Source organism: Gambusia affinis, linkage group LG17, assembly GCF_019740435.1.
Source record: "Gambusia affinis linkage group LG17, SWU_Gaff_1.0, whole genome shotgun sequence".
Lineage (NCBI taxonomy): Eukaryota > Metazoa > Chordata > Actinopteri > Cyprinodontiformes > Poeciliidae > Gambusia > Gambusia affinis.
Genome location: NC_057884.1, coordinates 23,432,868 through 23,453,777, shown reverse-complemented (window position 1 = coordinate 23,453,777; position 20,910 = coordinate 23,432,868). Strand labels below are relative to the sequence as shown.

General features: G+C 39.5%; 4 protein-coding genes across 10 annotated transcripts in view; 3 read left to right on the top strand and 1 right to left on the bottom strand.

Moving 5' to 3' along the window:
* LOC122846989 (NACHT, LRR and PYD domains-containing protein 12-like) overlaps window positions 1-20,910 on the bottom strand; it is a 626,610-nt gene that overhangs the window by 384,922 nt on the left and 220,778 nt on the right. The window lies entirely within an intron of this gene.
* Window positions 6,629-10,388, top strand: LOC122847036. The gene is made up of 2 exons (XM_044144389.1): window positions 6,629-6,786; window positions 7,606-10,388. The coding sequence occupies exons 1-2, from the start codon at window positions 6,721-6,723 to the stop codon at window positions 8,269-8,271; spliced, it is 732 nt and encodes a 243-aa protein (XP_044000324.1). The 5' UTR covers window positions 6,629-6,720; the 3' UTR covers window positions 8,272-10,388.
* Window positions 10,684-14,872, top strand: LOC122847032 (coiled-coil domain-containing protein 152-like). The gene is made up of 8 exons (XM_044144386.1): window positions 10,684-11,083; window positions 11,838-11,943; window positions 12,658-12,726; window positions 13,000-13,064; window positions 13,305-13,440; window positions 13,613-13,740; window positions 14,312-14,410; window positions 14,515-14,872. Exons 1-8 carry the CDS (start codon window positions 11,021-11,023, stop codon window positions 14,644-14,646), a joined length of 798 nt encoding a protein of 265 aa, XP_044000321.1. The 5' UTR covers window positions 10,684-11,020; the 3' UTR covers window positions 14,647-14,872.
* On the top strand, window positions 15,485-20,500 carry nim1kb (NIM1 serine/threonine protein kinase). The gene is made up of 4 exons (XM_044144365.1): window positions 15,485-16,323; window positions 17,249-17,524; window positions 18,274-18,542; window positions 19,313-20,500. The coding sequence occupies exons 2-4, from the start codon at window positions 17,251-17,253 to the stop codon at window positions 20,075-20,077; spliced, it is 1,308 nt and encodes a 435-aa protein (XP_044000300.1). The 5' UTR covers window positions 15,485-16,323; window positions 17,249-17,250; the 3' UTR covers window positions 20,078-20,500.

The window sequence follows — 20,910 nt, the reverse complement described above, 5'->3', positions numbered from 1 at the left end:
CAAAATAATGTCAAAATAAGACGAGAATTAAGTCATCTCGTATTATTTTGGTATTTTATGACTTTATTTTGACTTTATTCTTGTATTACTTAAACTCTATTATCATGTGAGTTTATTCCAATAATAATACGATTTTATTCTTTTGATTTAATCTCATACAACTTTTTTTTCTTATGATTCTATTTTTTGTTAATTTGTTTGAGTGACTCTAATACTCGGATATAAAAAATAATTATTTATGGTTTAGGTCACCGACTGCATTTATAAACTTGTGACAATTTAAAACAGTGGAGCCCAAAGTCGGTCCTGGAGGCCCGGCATCCTGCGTGGTTTAGTTCTGGTGGTACAAACAACCTTTTCTTCCTAGGCCTCTAACGAGCCATCATTTGATCCAGGTGCGTTAAACCAGGGAGAGAACTAAATCATCCAGGATGCGGACCCACTTTGGGCTCCACTGATTTAAAACATTGTTGGTATTCTGACCAGAACCAGATCCAATTTTGACAGTAAACAACTTCAAACTTGGGTAGAGACCCGTCCAACCTGGCAACCCTGCTGGAGCACACTGACTGACGGCTGAACGTTTGCTTTGAATAACCTCTTGGCCTGGTAGAAAGCATAATGGCGGCTTCCCACGGGCCTTAATAGGTCCAAAGGTCCTGCTAATTAACACAGAGCGGCCGGCCAGTACGCCGCGTCCTGCCTGATAATTAATGAATGATTTTGTCCGCCAGAGAATGTTTCCTGCGCCTCAGTGGACAGGAAGCTCATCTGGATTTATGGAAATACATGCAGGATGTTGTGCTGCGCCCTGAAATAGATTGCTGGCAGAGTTGGGGGGATAAATCAAGGCGTAAACATGTTTACTGCAGATCTGGTGACGGCTCTGCCATCAGCTTTGTGAGTGTGGGGGGGAACACGGTGTGAGGTGACGTTCGCATCCGGGAGATAATCCCGGCGAAAGGAGCAGGGGACGTGCCGCTCCGTGGTGTTTACCTTAAGCGGGTTGAACTGTGCCTGGCAGCCGCTGAGCAAACACAGATACGCTCAAGTTGACGTTACTGAGAGGCGGGGGGGGAGTCAGGGTGTCCGCGGCGCGCATCCTGAAATGAACACATCCTACTTTAGTAGTCTCACTTCATAAAAAAACTAACACTCCTTTAAATTAAGTCAATTTCTTAAATTCTGTTAGGAAAAGACTATTTAATATATATTCTTTGGGGATTTTTTTCTCGCGGGGATTTTCTGTCAGGCGAAAGTTTGAGTCGAACTCGGCACATCTTTACGTTCTGTAACTCCAGAGGGTTGAGGCTACAGCTAGCTTGCTGCTAATATACAAAACGTTTTTAATGAAGAAATAATAGTAAGTTGGCTTTTAATATGTTAATCCCTTTTCTTAAATTATGTTTCGACAATAATATTTATAATCCTATATATTCTATGTTTGTTTTTTCGTGGGGATTTTCTGTCTGGCTAAAGTTTCAGTTGCACTCGTCTGTGACTCCGGCCGTTTGAGGCTGCCTCTGGCTAGTTGCTAATATACTTTAAAAAAGTCTTAATGACAAAAAAAAGTAGTCACACTCAAAGGCCAACTTTAACGGTGTTAAATTTCAGCTGGTGGATCCTGCAGTAGCAGGTTAGTAGGTCGACCCGGTCCAACCCTCATGTTCTCTCCTCCCCCACTGAGTTTTTTGACCACATAGCTGGGTGTCACATTTTTCTGCTCTCCTCCCCCACTGAGTTTTTTGACCACATAGCTGGGTGTCACATTTTTCTCCTAATCCTGACGAAGCTCCAAGAGGAGGAGCCGGTTATCTGGTAAACAGGTTATTTTTAACCCCTTACTCTTGTTCTCTGAAGTGGGCCAAAAGTACAGCATACATCACCATCATCATCATTATTGTCGCAGGAGCTCAGCCAGTCTGGACTTGTGAGCTGTTGAGCTGCTGATGGCCTGCAGGTGGTTTTCTCTGTTTTCACAACCAGAGTGAGGAATGCTGCAGTTGTTCCTCTGCTTTAAGCTGCGGGCGTCCATAGTTTTTGTCACGTTGGCCAAAATTATCGAAATTCTTGATTTTCTTACCTTCTCAGCAAAACATGTAACATTAAAATGAAACAAAGTAAAAAATGACCGTAAAGCTGCAGTGTGTAACTTTTATAAAAATATTTTTTGCATATTTGTTGAAGCTGCCACTATGTTGACAGTATAATCTGTAAAAATGTAAGTCCTCTTCTTCTTCTTCTTGTTTTTTTTTATGGCGGTTGGCAAACAACTTTTAGGTGCATTACCGCCACCTTCTAGACTGGAGTATGGATCAGATGTAAAATCACTATAATCTTCCCATAATACCTGTTCTTCTTAGAAAATTAAAAATACTATTAAAAACTACATCCCCCGATGATCTTTGAAGCAAACTTCTAATATCTAATTTATTTTTATTCCTATTTAAATTTCTAATTAACTCCTCCCTTTCTCGAACATACTTACTACATTCTAAAAAAAAATGTTGTATTGTTTCTAATTTCCCACAATAACTACAGAAACCTGTATCATGTTTATTAATTATTTTAAGAGTACTGTTTAAACCTGTATGTCCAAACCTTAATCTAGATATAATATCTTCTTCTTTTTTATTCCTGTTACATTTCCTAAATTCTCCAACTTTTCTTTGGATGCTATAATAAAATCTGGCATTGCTTCCTTTATCCCACTGTTCCTGCCATTTATTCTTAATATACATTTTACTAATATTTTTAACCTCATTTTTACTCATTTTAATATTTAAATCAACAATACACTTTTTTGCTGCATTCTTAGCAAAACTATCTGCCAACTCATTTCCTATTACTCCAATATGAGCAGGAACCCAAACTAATTTGACCAGAGATCCATAACTTTTAATCCTAAACATTAACTGATTAATATCAACTATAATATCTTGCCTTGATTCTGAATTTTGTTCTACAATACTTACTAATGCACTACTTGAATCTGAACAGATTACAACCGCTCTCTCTCTTGTTTCCTCAACCCATTCTAGAGCCATTAAAATAGCCATTAGTTCACCTGTATATACTGTCAATTTGTCTGTTATTCTTTTATTTCTCAAAATATCTAATTCCGGAATTATAAAAGCTATTCCTATATTATTATTTGACATTTTAGAGGCATCTGTATATATTTGTATATATTCCGCATATTCATTTCCAATATAACTTTCCACCTCTTTCTTTTCTAATTTTTTTCCTTTTTCCAGTAAGCTTAAATCAACTTCAGCCTGTCCAATTATCCATGGTGGAATAACAGGAATAACAATCACAGGACTAATTAAACTAAGATTTAATCCTATCTCTCTTATTTCATTTTTTATAAACCATCCAATGTAAGTCCTCTGTTTTCTCCCAGCGTTAACTAGAATCAACCAATCAGAGCCAGGAGGCGGGACTTAGCGCTGCCAATCATCCTCTTTTCTCTCTGCTGCACTGCACTTAGCTTGTTATAAATTAGCATAGCCACTAATGATGACAAGTAAACAGTTTTTCTGTAATTGTTTCTCCACCAGCAGCACATTTAGCAGCGAGTACATGAGGTTGATAGACAGCATTTGGGAGTAATGAACCCAAAACTGTACAAAATAATATGTTAATGCAACAATTTTCTCCATCTATAGTAACTCTGAATAATTTTGAATTTAAGATGAAAAAATATTTTGACTGAATTATTTTGTTTGGCTCCTTCAACCAGCAGTTAAATAACTTTTATTCAAACAAAGGTCTTTGCTTGTTATTCTAAAATCTTTTTAGCTCAGAGCACAAAACAACTGAATTTGTCAGGATTACATGGAACGAACTGCATTTAGTAAAGATGAATGTTTGACTTTGGCGAAACAGACAGCAGGAAGTGGTGATTTCTGTGTTTTCCACCAGATGTGGTGTTTACTGGGCCGGCAGCCTGTAGCTGCTCCACAGAGAGCGGCTCCAGGCACACATGCTCTTAATTTGTGCAGGCAGTAAAACCTGAGCCGCACGCCTGTTTCTGTGTGAGCGCGTTTCTCAGTACGGCGAGAACAAACAGATTATTCCACGACAGCGGAGGAGCAAACTCCTCCTGCAGTGAGTCTGAAAGGGACTTCCAGGAAAACGCTGCTGGCCAAAGGGAGGCGCTCAGCGCTCACCGCCATTTTGTCTGTTATTTCATTCCCTCTGTTGTAGATAACAGGAGTTCAAGTAAAAAGAAACCGTCAATGAAAGAAGCAGGAAGAATTCTGAGCTTATAGAAATATTTCAAACACACAAAGTACAGAACAAAACATGATTCAGTGATTTTCAACATTTTTTAATCCAGATAGAGATTTAAATTCAGAACTCAATTTTTTTTTTACAGAATTCTGAGTTTTTCTTGGGTTCTGAAATGTTTCTGACAATTCTGACTTTAGTCTCTGAATTTAGATTTTTTTCCCCAGAATTAGTTTCTCAGAACTCTTGAGTTTTTCCTCCTCAGATTTCTTAATGATTTCTCTGAATTTTAACTTTTTTCCTCAAAATTCAGAGTTCATCAAATTATTTCTAAGAACTTGGATTTTTTTCGCCCTATTCCTCTTGCGTGGTATTTTCTTTATCTTTCCAAATTTGTTTTGAATATAGTTTGCTGGTGTATGTGCTCTGTGCATAGATCTTAAAATATTTTACTCAGTCAGGTTCAATAAGTTTAACTGATCAAATGTTGGGTTTGTGTGATTTCTGTATCTCTTTGCTCTCTTTAATAAAAATGAATCTATTGATGTTTATAACTTTTAGCCCACATTTCCACACAAAACGTCAGAAATGAAACTATCAGTGAATTATGAAAAATATCCGAGGACTTTTTGTTTCCAATGCAGGAATAAAAAGAGAAAAAGAAGCAGATACTGTTTTTAATAAAATGTGTAAATAATATTTTCTTTTTTTCCTTTCAGGCTTCACGCCGCGCCTCGAGAACAACATGGAGACTTTATGTCTGCAGATGGGCCGAGACCCTTCCAGAACCTATCAGAACCAAAAGATTTACGCCTGTTCTACTTCAACAGAGTGTAAGGAAAACATTGTCTTCACTGATCCATTAACCTGCGTTTTCCTCCACTGTAAAGATGCAGGAAAAACATGACAACCTGCTTCAGGTTTAGAGCAGAATATGAAGTTTCAGATTGGTTTCTGGATTCCACTGGAGAGAAACCTTCCTCCTATTAGCGGGACAGAAAACAGGTTCTTCTGCAGAAGACATGACGACCAACTGGTTTTAATTATGAAGAGTGTTTGGGTTTGTTCCAGTCCATTCAGGCGCTGACAAAAGGAAACTTATAGACATAAATCCAGTAGTGGGGATGCTAAAGCAGTGTGTAGCATTTTAGCTAACTTTGAACTGAACTTTTAAGCTCATTTTTCATTTCCATATAAATTCTAACATAATTTACATTTTTGTAAAATATTTGAAAAGTTTCTATTTCTGCTTGAGTTTTTCATGCTCTTATTTTGAAATTAAATGGAGACCTGAAAATCACAGCACTTTATGATTAGCTTGTATGTAATGATTCAGACTGTAATGTTAATTAGCTTCAATGTGTCTGTGTGCATGATTGACTATCGAGCTGAGTTGATTTTATAAAGAAAACTCAACAATTCTTATAAAATGTCTGTTTTCTGGTGATTAAGCTAGCATCCCTGAATTAAACCTGCATCAATGTAGTCGACTGTTTTTCCTTTCAGGCTTCCCGGTGCCTCAGAGAACAACTGGAACGAATGTCCCCACTACAGCGCGGAGAGACCCGACGAGTGCTTCTTCAACGAGGACCACACTGCGCTGGGAACAGGTGCGCTCCAGCGGCGGCTGTGAGATCTCCTTCTCCCTGGAAGATCTCGGTGAGTTCAGAGCCGCAGAGAAACGTAGGAAGTTTCAGATTGGTTTCTGGATTCCACTGGAGAGAAACCTTCCTCCTGTTAGCGGGACAGAAAACAGGTTCTTCTGCAGAAGACATGACGACCAACTGGTTTTAATTATGAAGAGTGTTTGGGTTTGTTCCAGTCCATTCAGGCGCTGACAAAAGGAAACATGAAGGTCACATCCTTTAGGGACGGATTTAAACTGCGCTGGCCCATTCCTTCTATTATCCATCCATTCATTTGAACTAAAGAACTTTTAAAGAAGCTCACTATTTTCACTCTTCGTGTAAATTTTATTTATTTTTTGATAAAATATTTGAAAATTTCTCATATTTTTTCTGTTCTTTAATAAAGTAACCTCAGGCTGGATCCATCTCAACTTCCTGTTCCCTGTTCGGCCTTCAAACCAACGTCAATTATGAGGTCAGAGTTCGCTGCAAAATGCTGGCAGGGAAGGACTTTGGAGACTTCAGCGACTCTGTGTTCATCCACATCCCATTTAAAGGTAAACATTTACAAAGTTGTGCTGAAACTTTTTGCTTTTTCAATTCATTCATTTGACTTTTTTCCTCTGCAGTACCAAGATTCGTTATGGCCTCAACTGAGTTGTTTTTAGTGCTCACCTGCTGCTGGGTCCTTCCAGCAGGCATGCTAGAACTGATTTCAGCGGTCTGAACCAAGAGGATCATTCATTTGACTTTTTTGTCCTCAGTTTTTTTTCCACAAGATTATAAATAATTTGAGTCTGAACCAAGAGGATGAAGAAGAAATGATTTGTGGTGTTTTGTTTTCTGCTCCAGGTTGATGTTTATCCTCTTGCCTCCTGTTCCTGGACCGAAAATACGAGGAATCGACCGGAATCTACTGAAGGCAAGTTTCCACAAGAAGGATTTTGAAAGACATCATAAAATATATGTAGTTTTATTATTTTTTTGGAATTAAATGCATTTATTTTTTTCTACAGTTGGGCTTTTTTCTGGCTAAAATTATAAACTACAAATAAAACAAAATCTTACAAAGTATTTCTGGTCCAGTTTCTAGTGCAAAAATATTTGTACACTTGAAATAAGACAAAACTAACTTACAGCTGAACAGCAAGATGTAAGAGCTTGTTTTACGTAAATATTTAATATTAAACTTATAACAAGATATTTGAACATGTTATAATAACAAGAAATAAATCTCATCTAAGAAGGATTTTGTGTAAAAACAAAAAATGTACAAACATATTTTGTATAACCCTTTGGTGGGTTGCTAGGTGATGGGCGGAACTCTGCTGGGGTTGCTAGGTGATGGGCGGAACTCTGCTGGGGTTGCTAGGTGATGGGCGGCACTCTGCTGGGGTTGCTAGGTGATGGGCGGCACTCTGCTGGGGTTGCTAGGTGATGAGCGGTACTCTGCTGGGGTTGCTAGGTGACGGACAGTGCCTGCACATTTTGTGACGTTACATTCTGGAAGTTTTTGAAACGGCTCATGTCCCAGAACCTAAAAACATAAACTTACTGCCAAAAAATATCTCAGTGTTTATTTTAAGCATTGGATTGTTTTTAGAAGCCAGCTAGACCCAAATAGAATCACAAAAACATTTAAAATGTGAATTTCTACTTTCTATTTTAGGTTGAAATTTAAGTATAAATGTCTATTTTGGGTTTTGTGGGAAGTCATGGTCATGAACTGTGTTTTTTCCAGAAAGGGAAACTGCGAGAGCTCGCATCCATCCTCACCGGCCCGTCTGACCTCCGGCCGGAGCTCTACAACGACCCCTGGGTGGAGTTCATCGACCTGGACATTGAGGAGTCCAACGACAAGCTGCTGGACGTGGACACGGGCTGCCTCATGGACCGCTCCCTGTCGTCTCCACACTCCGGCGTCTTCAGGGACGACGACTCGGGCCGCTCCAGCTGCTGCGAGCCGGATCTGCTGAGCGAGGCCAGCGCATTGCCCGTCCATCAGGAGGCCACCACCGTGGAGCAAAGCTCAGCATTTGTAGCTGCGGAGGGCCAGGAGGCGGCGGCGTACACGCAGGTCGGCGAGGTCGGGTTGTCTGGGAGCCTTCTGCTGGAGAAAACCACCATTAAAGAGACAAACATGGAGGAGAAGGGTAAGAAACAAGATGGAGTCTTGGTGAATGCAGACCAGAGAGACGGCAGCTCTGAGATGAAGCGGTTAGCAGAGCTTCCTGAGTGCGTGGCCCAGCTGCCCGCTGCTCCTGTCTACACCGTGGTGGAGGGCGTGGACATCCAGAACAGCCTCCTACTGACACCAACGCCGACCCCCAACCCGACTGGCCCCAAAATCCCAGCTATGCCCGACGGATACCTGACCCCCGACCTGCTGGAAAGTGTCACACCGTAAACCAGCCGGGGATCGAATCACCCAAAACTTGTTAATCTAAGGGAGGTCAGTTCCTGGAGGTGACCCTGGCTCGGTTTCAGCTTGCTTAGGGGGGTGGCAGGAGCCGGAGGCGTTCAGAGAAACCTGGACCCAGTGACACTGTTTCACCTTAAACCAGCACAGCTAACAAAAAGATGCTACAGGGAAGATTTGGATCTGCAGAGGGGAAATCAAAGGGAACAAATACCAGTGGTGGGCACAGCTGGTAATGACCTTGTTAGCCAGCTAACGAGGTCGTTAGAAAGGTATGATTAAATCTAAAGCGCTAATCATAAACATTAGTTCTGCTAATGCTAAAGTGCTATCCTATTTAGCAGAAGCTAAGTAAATTTAGTTTCTTAGAGTCACTAGCAGTAAACTGCTGCACCACTTAGCTTCTTTAACAGAAGCTAATGCTAAAGTGCTAAGATGCTAACTTCAATTCAGATTTGAAGTTTTTACCCCTTTCAAAATAAGAGCATGAATATAAATGTTTAAATAATTCAAGAGGTCAAGGAGTTGGACGTTTGCGTTTTATAAACAGCCAAATTAGCTCTTTAGACTTTATTGGGGAAAATTTATTTAGTGGAAGCTAAGTGCACTAAATGTTTTCAAATTTAGCAAAAATGCTAATATGCTAACTGAAATAATTAGCTATGCTATTTGCGGGTTAGCAGTTTAGCGTTAGTGTGCCCACCACTGACAGATGCAACATTTTTGCCTCATAAATAAAAGATTTAGAACAAATGAAGTGAGGTTTTAACTTTGGGATTCGTCTGTTCTGGTGGAATAAAGTTAGCACACCCTCTTAGAAACATCCATCAATGTGTGGCTTAATTGTTTTAAAAGGCAGGTATGGACTCATAAATAATCTAGATTGTGAAGAAATGGAGTCAAAAAAGGTCAATATTGTAACAAGTTGTGAACATCCAGGTGCTCTGTAATTATAGAGGAAAAACTCGACTCGTGTGTCATAATTTTGTCTTTTTTTAGTATTAATTACCCAGAACTTGTTAATCTGGTCGATCTATTCTTCACTAGTTCAGCTGTTTTTTTAACATAATTTGTGAAAATGATAAACAAAAGTGTCATACATTTGCTTTTTTATGTATTTAATATTTCTATCATGTCACATACTTTGGTAATATTGATGCTGTTTCATATCTGGAGCCTGCAGAAAAGGAAAATCAGTTTTTCTGGACTACAGCATCAGCTGGACTGTAAATTATTCTTTTACTTTCATTCAATTTTATCTTTTCATTTAAAACTGTGAAATACTTTTAAAGTTTTTAATTTTTTGTGTATTTTTTTGCCTTTATATCTGAGTAATTTGTATCCATAAAGGATTTCAGAGTTGTAAACCAAATGTTTACATCTTTTATTAAAACACACTTGTATTTTCTTCTTCGCTGTCTGACATTAACTAAACTTCCTGTTTTAGGTCAGTTATGTTTTGAGAATTCTTCCTGTTGTCAAACTCGAGGCTCGGGGGCCAAATCTGGCCCGTCAGAAGTTTTAATGTGGCCCTTTTATGTTAAAGTGTCCTTAAATATTATTTTATCAATCAAATCAGCAAGTTTTTCTGTATTCTACCAAATTAGGTCAAGGTGAAAATATATTTTATATTATTTAACTTTAAGAAGTTCTCAAAACTTAATATTTTAACAATTTAATGGCTAGTTTTATTAGCACATTCTGTCACAACTGGCCCTTTAAAAATATAAGGTTAGTTTCCTTTAATGTCAGAAATAGAAGGTTGTATTTCTTTAAACAATAAATGACGATTCAGCTACATTTGTTACAGCTACATTTCTTACAGAAATTTAGTTTTCTGTAAGAAGTTACCTTCAGCTGAATGATGAGCATTTACTGGAAACCTGGAGGTTTAATTATAATTTTCTTTGCATGCTGTTTTATTCCTGAAGTGAATGCTTGGACAATCATTGGAAAACTTTCCAGACTTTCGTGGATCCGTCTCTTTGTCAGCATCTGGAAAGGGAAATAGACTATTTTCTTTCAATAATATGGGTCTTAATAAATGTAAAAAATCATATGCAATTTTATAAAGTTACACATTAAACAACTTTATAACTACTTAAGTTGCTGTCTTCTTGTTTTAATCTGATACTTTAAAGTCTCTTGAAGTTGGTTGGCTGTCTTCTGCAAGGTAGCCATTTTGGATTTTGAGGTCAGGGTTAAAATTCCCACATTAAAGGGTAATGATATAAATTTTTCAAACTAAGATTCAATATAAATTTAAATACAGTTTTATAATTTCAGTGTATTATTTGTATGAATTTTAGTGATAATAATGTTAGCTAATGACCAGTGGATGATAAATATGAGTTTAGAACAAATTATCACAATTTGGTTTCCATGTTAACACTGTAAACACTACAATTTTACAGGTGGTCAGGAATGTTTTGGACTTTAAACTATGAAAATTAAAACGGACTCATTCTACTTTCCCTGGGCTGCCATTAAAGGAACTTGGTGATAGATAAGTCAATAATAATATTATGGTTTTGTTTTTTGTTTTTAAATCTGGCCTGGTAATATTGATGCTCTGTTACTAAGAAGTTCGTGCTGTTCTCAAAATGGCGACAGCGGCAGTTCGTTTCGTCATCTGTTAGCTGTTTGTTAGCTTAGTGTCGGTGACAAATACAGACACAGAAACCATAAACTACATATTTCATGCATTTTTTTGTTGTTTTTTTTTTAATCCAACGGAATGACGAAGTTAAACTGTGTGAAACTGGAGGGATTTATGGCGGAATTCGGTCGACTGGAACAGGTACGTGACGGTTAGCTTAGCTAGCTAAGTTTGGACTAAAGCTACTTAGACTGGGCAGTCCTACTTAGACAGTCCACTTTGTTTTATAATTTATGAAACTTGTTTTGATATTTTTGTGGAAAAACAAAAATGTAAAAAACAATATTTTGATTTTTGTCTAGCAAATTTGTGACGTTGAAACCCAGAAAGTTAATTTTTTTTCTTGAAAATGTCTCAGATTAATGTCAGAATTTCTTAATTTATTTTCTAGTAAATTTGCGACTTTTAAAACTCAAATTTCTTACCCCACAAACCCCCCCAAAATTTCTGAGATTAATAAAACAAATTCTTAATTTTTTTTGGACAAATTTTGGAGTTTTCAAACAGAATTTCTTTTCCAGAATTTTTCAGATTTTTTTTTTTTTTTTGGCAGAAAACAACTCCTTTTATTTTTTCTATCTACTTTGGTTGTAATATGCTATTGTATATATAAAAAAGAAAATTATAGTATAACTTAGTAAGTTGAGAAAATGTTTATTCAGTTTTTTTCTGCTCAGTGTAGAATAATTGGAGCCAAGTTGGACTTTTCTTAATATGTTTTTTTTTATCCAATTTGAGGTCTACATGAATATAAATGATTAATTTAGCATTTGTGTTTTGAAATTACAGGAAGCATTAAAAACTGCAACTTTTGATCTGAAACTGAATCTATTTTTCAGGATGGTTTGTTTTAAGGAGACATTGAATGCAGCATTTTCTCTTTATTCTCTGGCAGAAAATTACAGAGCTGAATGGTGCAAAAAACCTTCTGGAGATCAGGTTGGAGGACTCCAACAGGCTGGTGAACTTTTATATAAATAAAGAGCAGAGCCTAATAGATGGTGAGTATTTTAGGTTATTTATTTGTTTGTGGTTGAACTTGTGATTTTTGTCTCCCCCTAGTGGCGCTTTGCCAAACTGAACAGTTCACTGTTTTCATATGCAGCTGAAAAACTTGAACCGAAGAGCATTAGGGCTAAATCGGAGGTTTTATTTAAATGAGAATCATGTCATAATTGTATGACAACAATAATAGTTATATTAACAGAATATGTCATAAAATTACATACTGTGATAGTTATGAGGATTTGACATGATCCGTTTGTCTAGCCTGTTAATTATTTTAAAAATAAATTAAGTTTTTAGAATCATTTAAAGGTCCTTCTGCTGTAATAATTTGATGTGAATGTGTTAAAATATTATCTCATTTGTAAAACTAAGTTTCTCAATAATCCCCATTTTAATAATTTATAATTTTTTCATTTTGGAGTTATAAAATTAGTTTCATTCTGCACATTTTTCTGAAAATACCAGGAGTTTATTCTCATTATTTCAACTTTATTCTCATATTTTTATGACTATTCTTGTAGTAACATCAACTCATTCTCATGATATTTATATTTTTTACTCTGGTAGTACTGACATAATTTTACTGCATTTTAGCTTTTTTTTTTTTTTTACTTTCAGTAATTTTATAATTTTAAAATAATTTTAAGGTAGATGTTTTTTTGTGAGGAAAATGTTTGCAGCAGATTGACCCCTGATGCCGTTTGCAGAGAAGGAGAGCCTCCTGGTGACGGTGGACCGGCTGCACCAGACGCTGCAGGAACAATGTGACCTCAGAGGTAACGGCGCCACCTACTGGTGGAAAGAGTGAAAAACAACACGAGCATGAAAAAAAGATGTTTGGTCGCCTGAAATGTGAAAGGAAATAGTTGAGTGTCTGATGGGATTTTTGTTTTATTAAATAATCTGTGTGAACGGCTGAAGATCGTAATAAAGTGAATCATTTCAAACCAGCCTGTGGAATAACAGGGATGAGTTGCAGAGGAGAAACTTTGTGTTTTTGTCATTTTGTGTTTTTGTTATTTAATTTTGTGTTTTTCTTGACGTTTCAGTGGAAAACCAGAAGCTGAGGAAGGAGGTGGAGAATCTGAAGGAAGAGAATGAAAGAACAGCCGAGGTGAAAACAGAAACAGACGGATCGGTTCTCTGGTATTTATGTAAATGTTCCTTATTTTAACTCTGCACTGAGTTCTCATAAAATGATGACGTTATTCTGGTCATTTATAACTGGTTATATTATGACTTTACTCTCGTTTTATTAACTTTATTCTGTCTCTGGTTCTCTTTTCTACCAGAATTAGACTAGAAAAGGTGAATAAACCCTTTAGATTTCAGTTTGTCTGGTTTTGTCCTGCAGGCTGGACGGTCGGATGTCCAGCAGCTGCTCAGCCAGATGGCAGCAGATGAGGACAGACACCAGAGGGCGCTAGAGGCCGTCAAACAGCAGCGCAGCAGAGAGTTAGAGGAGGCGCAGAAACGGGCAAAGAGGCAGAGTAAGACTTTAACTGTTTATAGGTTTTATTCTGGTTTTTATCACTTCTAACAGTTTATTTCCTAGTTTATTTAGAAATGCTGAGTTTGTGTTTAAGCCCATCAGAGTTTGTTTATCGTGTCAGAAGTGTTGATATAAAGCAGTTTTCAGGTTTTTCTCTCGTTTCTCTCCAGTGGAAGCTAAAGATGCTGATGTTCAGCGGCAGCTGGAGGAGAAACATCTGGAGCTGGAGGTGATGAAGACGAGGATGAAGGAGCAGGAGAGGGAGCGGCAGAGCGAGCTGCTCAAGATGCAGATGGAGGTCAGCAAAAAGAATCATCTTTAATGCTTCTACAAATCATCGTTTTGTTATTAAAGGTTTCTGATTATCATTTAATTTAAAAGTTTCTTTCCCTTTCTATGAACTGAAGCTCAGAAACAAACGTAACCGTTCATAATTCAGTGTTTATTGTCAGGTTTATGGTTCGTTGCGCCCCCTGCTGACATTCACAGGCAACTGCAGGAGGCTGGACCTGGTGTGGATGAGCTTCTGTTTAGAAACACAATCCAATAATCGTTTAATCAATTAATTGGATTTTTTAAAAAGGCATATTCTGCAGATATTTCCTCTCAGAAATCCTCAGGTTGCAGACAAAGAATAAAAAAATAAATTTTAAGTGCAAAAAGTTTTATTTTTGTAGAGTTTTGGCTTCATTGCAGCTCTTTGAGTTGTTCTTCCAGCTAATGGCCTGTTAGAGTTTGTAAGCTCCATTTATGGAATCATGATTAATTATGATTTAATTAATTTAACCGTTTCAGTCCCAAACTGCAGTGGACTGAACGATTCATGTCGGATCCTCCATGTTTACGTTTCTGTTTGTGTTTTCTAACAGTTTGGTGCGAAGTTAGCTCGGGTTCAAAGTTCAGCTCAGAGGAACCAGCAGCAGCAGCTTCATGGATCCAACCTTCTTCCTCAGAGCGTCTTCAAGCGGGTGAGCCAGAACCTCGGCTGCAGAAATAAACGTCAGGTTCTGATAGATTGACCCAGAATTAGCGGAGTGTGTGTGTGTGTGTGTGTGTGTGTGTGTTTGATCAGAAGCTGCAGTTTTTCCAGGAGGAGAAGAATAAAGAGATTGCGGCTCTGCGTCAGAGAATCAAGGAGCTGGAGGAGAGCCAGCGCGCCGTTAGCATCGGCAGCAGCGGCTACGTGAAGAGGAGGAAGTTCTAGTTCGACTCGGTTGTGTTCAGAAAAGTTAAAATTTGTGTTCTGGTTGCCGTTGCTTCATTTTCTTTGTCTTTTTCTCCGTCTGGAAGCACGTTGAGCCCCACGCTGCCCGGCCGTTTGAGGCTCTAATCCCATTAGTCTGCAGCAGAGGAGGAAGCTGAATGAAACGCTAATCTGTTCCTGCAGCTTGAATCTGTTTCCATTCAGAGAAATAAATCAGTCGACTGCTTTCCATAAATTCATTAATTCAGATTTAAAATCTCAGAGTTTGGTTTTGGTTTGATGTTTGACAAAGATTTTCTGAGAAACACCAGGCTTATGGAAGAATGAAAGTACAACCTTTATATATAAAAAACTAAGTACACCCACCTGAAGCTGGAAAAACTTCTTCAGTATTTAGCAATATAAATAGTTCTGGAGCAGTTTGGGTCTAATGTTACCATGGCAACAAGGTATTGTTTTCACTAATAATATCTGAACTTTGACCCCAAATCCCAGAGGAGGTTTGAGGTGGAAGCTGAAACCATCTCTTCCTTCCATCGTATCCCCTACTCCAACATCTTTCCCACCATAGCAGAGATTTAAAGAGGAGCAGCAAAAGCAAATGAGGGCGAATAGCTGATGGTGTCAATCAGGAGAAATATAATTTATAACTCTATTAGAGATGATAATTGGATAATCATCAATTAGTTAACGATTAATCGTTTACTAAATTAGAGAACCAGACTCTGAACAGGATAATTTATAAAAAAAACAACAAATTCAACGCAGTAATTAAGTCAAAACTGTTCAAAATATACAAACATAAATACACATTTTGTATTTAAGATGGAAAACAAACATTTATCTGTAAATATGTTTTAATGTTTTAATAACTGTTTAGCTTCACCTGGTTCAAATTTTATATAAAAAGGATAGAAATTATTCAGCACCTTTTTCTATGTAGTAATTAATCAGTAATTGTATTTTTTTTATTTCAGTGTTTAAGTGTAAAATCTGCAGAATGTGGCCATTTTTCAATCTGATTGATTGATTAATCGTCAGATTATTTGATTACTAAGACAAACTAAACGACGAGTTAATGAATTCTCCACGTTGCTCCTCAGGTGTTCCCACCTGAATGGAGCCGCTCGGCAGCCCGGTTCTGATCTTCTTCTGTCTAATCTGTTTATCTCTGCTCTCTAAACTGGACTCTCCTCTAATCTCGACCAAAACATCGGCTAATGCCGTTGCATAACGGTTCTTCTTCAGCCGAGCATCCAGGGAATGAAACCATTTCCTGACCTCAACCTGCACAAATATCCAGCTTCTGATTATTTAAAAACATAAAATACAGTCAGAACCAGAAGCTTTTGTTTGTTTTGGTTTAAATGTAGCGGGTCAGAGTTGAACTCAAACAGGATTAGCGGTCATGGACACCATCTTGGCCGCCGTCCTTTGCTGGAGGGATGAAGAGGCGTGGCCTGTGGCGTCGTCTCAGCCTCCTCCTCCTCACCTGTCTGCTGTGTGTTGAGTCAACAGTCTACAGCTCTCCGTTGCCGAGGAAACAGGTGGAGGCGGTGAAGCTCTGACCTCAGCATGTGAGAAGGTTCTGGTTCTCTGGGTCCGCCGGGCCCGACTGTTTGGAGAGGACTCCGTCCACGGCCATGTTCTGAAGAAGACGGGCGGTTTGGACATCTGGTGAGATCTTTACTTTCAATCTGGTTGCAGAAACTTGTCCTGTAGAACCTTTGTGAGATTATTAATGGATCTGAATCCAAAAATAATGACACCACAAAGTGTATTCCTTTATGGACTAGTGATGCTAATTAGCATCATACCTATTTTGTTATGAATACATCCTACATAAATACTCTCTATTAGTTGATACATATGGCTCTCATGTTATATTAAAAGTGCTTTGATTGCATCTAGTGGTCGGAGTGTGAATTACAGAGTTCTGATGATAAACTCAGTAAATGATCTTAACCTTGAACTAGATTGTGGAATAAAATATATATTTAGACTGATTAATTTCTTCCACATATTCTATGTTAAAATAAACAACATGTGATCAAAGTTCCAAAAGTTATTTCTAATTTTGGGTTTGATGCATTTTAGCAACAATCGGGAACTAAGGAATAGAAAGCTGAGTTATGAGCTCATCACTTAAGGTGGATGTTCAAATTATTATTTTAGTAAGTTAAGATCTGATTGACAGGAAAACAAAAGTCATTATTTTTTCAAATTTGATGTAAATTTGAAACAATGTAGTGGAATTAAAAAAAACAGTTTTTGCTAACAAAACAGAAAGAATTTGGTTAATAATTTACAGAACCTGTGTGTTTAAAGTTCTTCTCTATAGTCTCCAGTCTTCCTATGAAATCACAGACAATAGAAAAGCTGTTATATAATGAATAATGAAATTTACTAGTAGAAATATTCTTTATCCTTTTGTTTTGTTATATTTCAGTTCAAAGCAGCCTTGACTTCCTCATAAGGACCTAAAGTAGCTGCTTTTTCAGACTTTCTGGCTGTTTAGAAGGAAAACACAAAGAAATGTTGGGTGGTTTAAGACTTTTGCACGGCTCTAGGGTTGTTGAGTCCTCCTGTGTCTGTCTCGCAGCGATGCCTGGAAGCCAGTACCAGCTGACCCGCACCAGGCTGAGCCACAGCCTGTACAGCCTGACGGACAGCTCGGACGGCGGCCATGAGGACGAGCGGCCCGACGACTCGCTGCGCCTCACGCCGCTGCAGAAGCTAACGGCGGCCATGTGCAAAGACGAGAAGACCATCAAGGAGCTGATCATCGGCCGCAGGGTGGGCTTCTACAAGGTCAGAGGGGAGATCGGCTTTGGGACTTTCTCCAGGGTCAAACTGGCGTTCCACGCTCTGACCAAAGGTACCATCAGAACCTCACCTGATAAACCCAGTCACACAGATCACTGCAGAGCTTGGATACATTAGCAATTAGCATTTTCATATTGTCCATTAGCCTCTTGAATTTCAAGATGACTATCATTTTTCAAGATGGCCGCCATTTTTAACCAATTTTTGCCATAAAATGTTCCCAGTTTTAATATTTTAGAGGAATTTTCTGGTTTTGCTACATATTAATACTTTTCAACTTTGGTAATAAGTTAAAACATATCATGTGACAGTCGTCTTCATGGTTAGCATTAGCGTCTGCTAACTCTTTCATGTGTTTAGGAGTGTAGCGTTATATTGGTGGCTAGTGAAGCTAACTCTTTGGTTAGCTGTGTTCACCACTGGCGATAACTATAGTGGACATATATTCTCAATTACAACCATGGCGGCCATTTTGAAAAATCCTCACCAGTAAAAAGAGACAAGATAAAGACAATATGTCTGATTTTTATTGTTGAAAACATGTAGGTTATAAAACACATTCATCTATTTAGCAATTTTAGAGTGAAAGTTTAATTTTCAATGACAAACATGGCGGCCATCTTGAAAAAATAAATAATCATGAATAATATGGATCCAATCCATTTATCACTTGATGAAATTATTCATCTGTGGTAAATATTGGCTCAAAATGCTTGATGGCGGCCATCTTGAATTTTTCTATTTTTATTAATTGCTCTATCTGCTGCTCCTCTGTTCATATTTTCTCTGTTCTGCTCACAGACAAAGTGGCTCTGAAGATCCTGGACCGGACCCGGCTGGACGCCCAGGCCCAGCGGCTGCTGTCCAGGGAGATCAGCAGCATGGAGGCCCTGCAGCACCCCAACGTGATCCGGCTGTACGAGGTGGTGGAGTCGCCCAGCCGCCTCTTCCTGGTGCTGGAGTACGCCGGAGGAGGGGATCTGCACAATCGGATCGCCACCGAGGGGAAGCTGTGCGACAACACCAGCAAGATCACCTTCGCCCAGATCCTCTCTGCCGTCAAATACATGGTGGGCGACTCTTCAGAAACCTTTAGCTCCAACTGTTGTATGTAGAAATATCAGAACCAAAAGGTTGAGCTAACACTGATGCGCTAATGTAACCTCTGTATGTTACACTGATCATAAACAATAGTTCTGCTAATGCTAAACCTGAAAACAATGGAAGGCTGCAGTTACACAATGCTATAGTTAGCTTGCTGCGGCTGCATTGACCAATCACGTCTTGTCACACGTAGAAAGATAATAACGTCCCTTCAGCTTCAGAGCTGCACACGTTTTTATGTACGTGGCGATTTAGCATTAGCTTCTGCTCATTTTTATTTAGGGATTTTGTTAGCTTTCAATAATTATTTTTATGTTGATTAGCAGCTTAATGCTAGCCCTGCTGTTTTCTTTGTGTGTTTAGCATTAGCTTCTGCTAAAGTTAAACATATAAACTTACCAGACGCTAAGATTGTCTGGTGAATTAGTGTTGATTAAAGCTAACTCTTTGGTTAGCTGTGTCCTCCACCGGCAATAACTACAGTGGACAGATATTTTCATGGCGGCCATTTTGAAAAATGTCCACCAGAAAGAAAAACACAAAATCAAGAAATCAGATGATTTTTGTTGTATGCAAACTGTAATTTGATATAAAACTCATTAGTCTAATTGGTAACTTTAGAGCAAAATATCAAAACTAATATTATTGTTTATCGAATAACTTCTGGGAGAATTTATCGTCCAGGGTGATTTGTTATGGTCTGGATCTCCTGACCCGAATCTGTTTTCCCCTTCAGCACAACTTGAACATCATCCACCGCGACCTGAAAGCGGAGAACGTTCTGTTCACCTCCTCCGGCTCCGTCAAAGTCGCCGACTTCGGCTTCAGCACGCGCGTGGCGAACCGCAGCGTCGCCCTGGACACGTTCTGCGGCTCGCCGCCGTACGCCGCCCCGGAGCTGTTCAGGGACGACAGCTACCTGGGCCCCCCGGTGGACGTCTGGGCCATGGGGGTCCTGCTGTTCTTCATGGTGACCGGCACCATGCCGTTCCGGGCCGACACCATGGGCAAGCTGCGGCGCTGCATCATGGAGGCCAGCTACGCCATCCCGCCCTGGGTGCCGGGTCCCTGCCAGCGGCTCATCAAGGGCATCCTGAAGCCGGTCGCCGCCGAGCGCTACGCCGTCGACCAGATGCTGGGCTGCGATTGGCTGCTGCCCGTGGAGTTCCCCTGGGCGCTGGCGCCGTCTGCCCTGCCCGGCCCGCTGCAGAGCCTGCTGGAGTCGGAGCGCGGGAACCCGGAGGACGAGGAGGTGGAGGAGGAGGTGCGCAGCGCCCTGGAGGAGCTGGGCTTCACCGCCGAACACCTCAGAAACCACCAGCTGACGGACAGCCGCAGCCCCGTCACCGGCGTCTACCGCATCCTGCTGCACCGCGCCCAGAAGAGGTGGGGCTGCGACTCGCCGCCCGTGGTCCGCGGCATGGTGAGGGACCCCAAGAGGGAGGGGCTGCGGGCCTACAGGGGCCTCAGGCACACCTCCAAGTTCTGTGTGCTGTCATAACGGACCGCTGCTGGTCGGTCTGTGGCCTAAACAATTCATTCTTAGATAACGAGAGTTTAGTCTTTAAATCCAAATTAGCTGCTGCTGGCCCCGCCCCCAACTCAACGTTTACACCCACATGGCGGCAAACAGAGGCAGTTATACAACCATACATCTTTGAAAAGCAGAAGTGGAGCCTCCTGCACAGACCATTGCACGGACCAATCACGTCTTTCTAGACTCCAAGAAAATAATTTGCCAAAAACGGCTGAATGTTTGTTGTTTTTTTTTAAGTGCTCTGGTTTGTTTTTACAAACATTTGAGACCCAAATGGACCAAAGAAAACCATCATCTCCCCTCCAACGGCTTAAATACTGGAAACTTTTCTGTTATTTATGTGAAAGTGCCTGAAAAACAAGAAATAAAATGAATGTGAGGTCAAAGGTGAAACCTGACATTTGAAGTGGTTTTTTTTTTTTCCAAAACCATTTTGTTAGAATTTTATGACATTTACACAGAAAGAACTTCAAGGAATTAAATTCAGGGATGTGCTGTGGGGGCGCAGGGGTGAAGCTGTTGCAGGTTCGATTCCTGGCCTGGCGACCTTTCCCCTTCCCTCTTTCCTGTCAATTTCTTATCAAATAAAGGCCACTGGAGCCAATAAAATCTTAAAACAGAAATGTTTTATACAGTTTTCCTAAATAAATGACTGAAAATACTTTTAAAAAGCTGATGCTGTCGGCAGGAATGAGCACCAGTAGCAGTCAATCTTGCAGTGGCTCTGAAGAGGCCTCTGACTAACAGCTCAATATCTGCATGGTAAAAACGTAGCATTTCCTGGATGACATCATCAG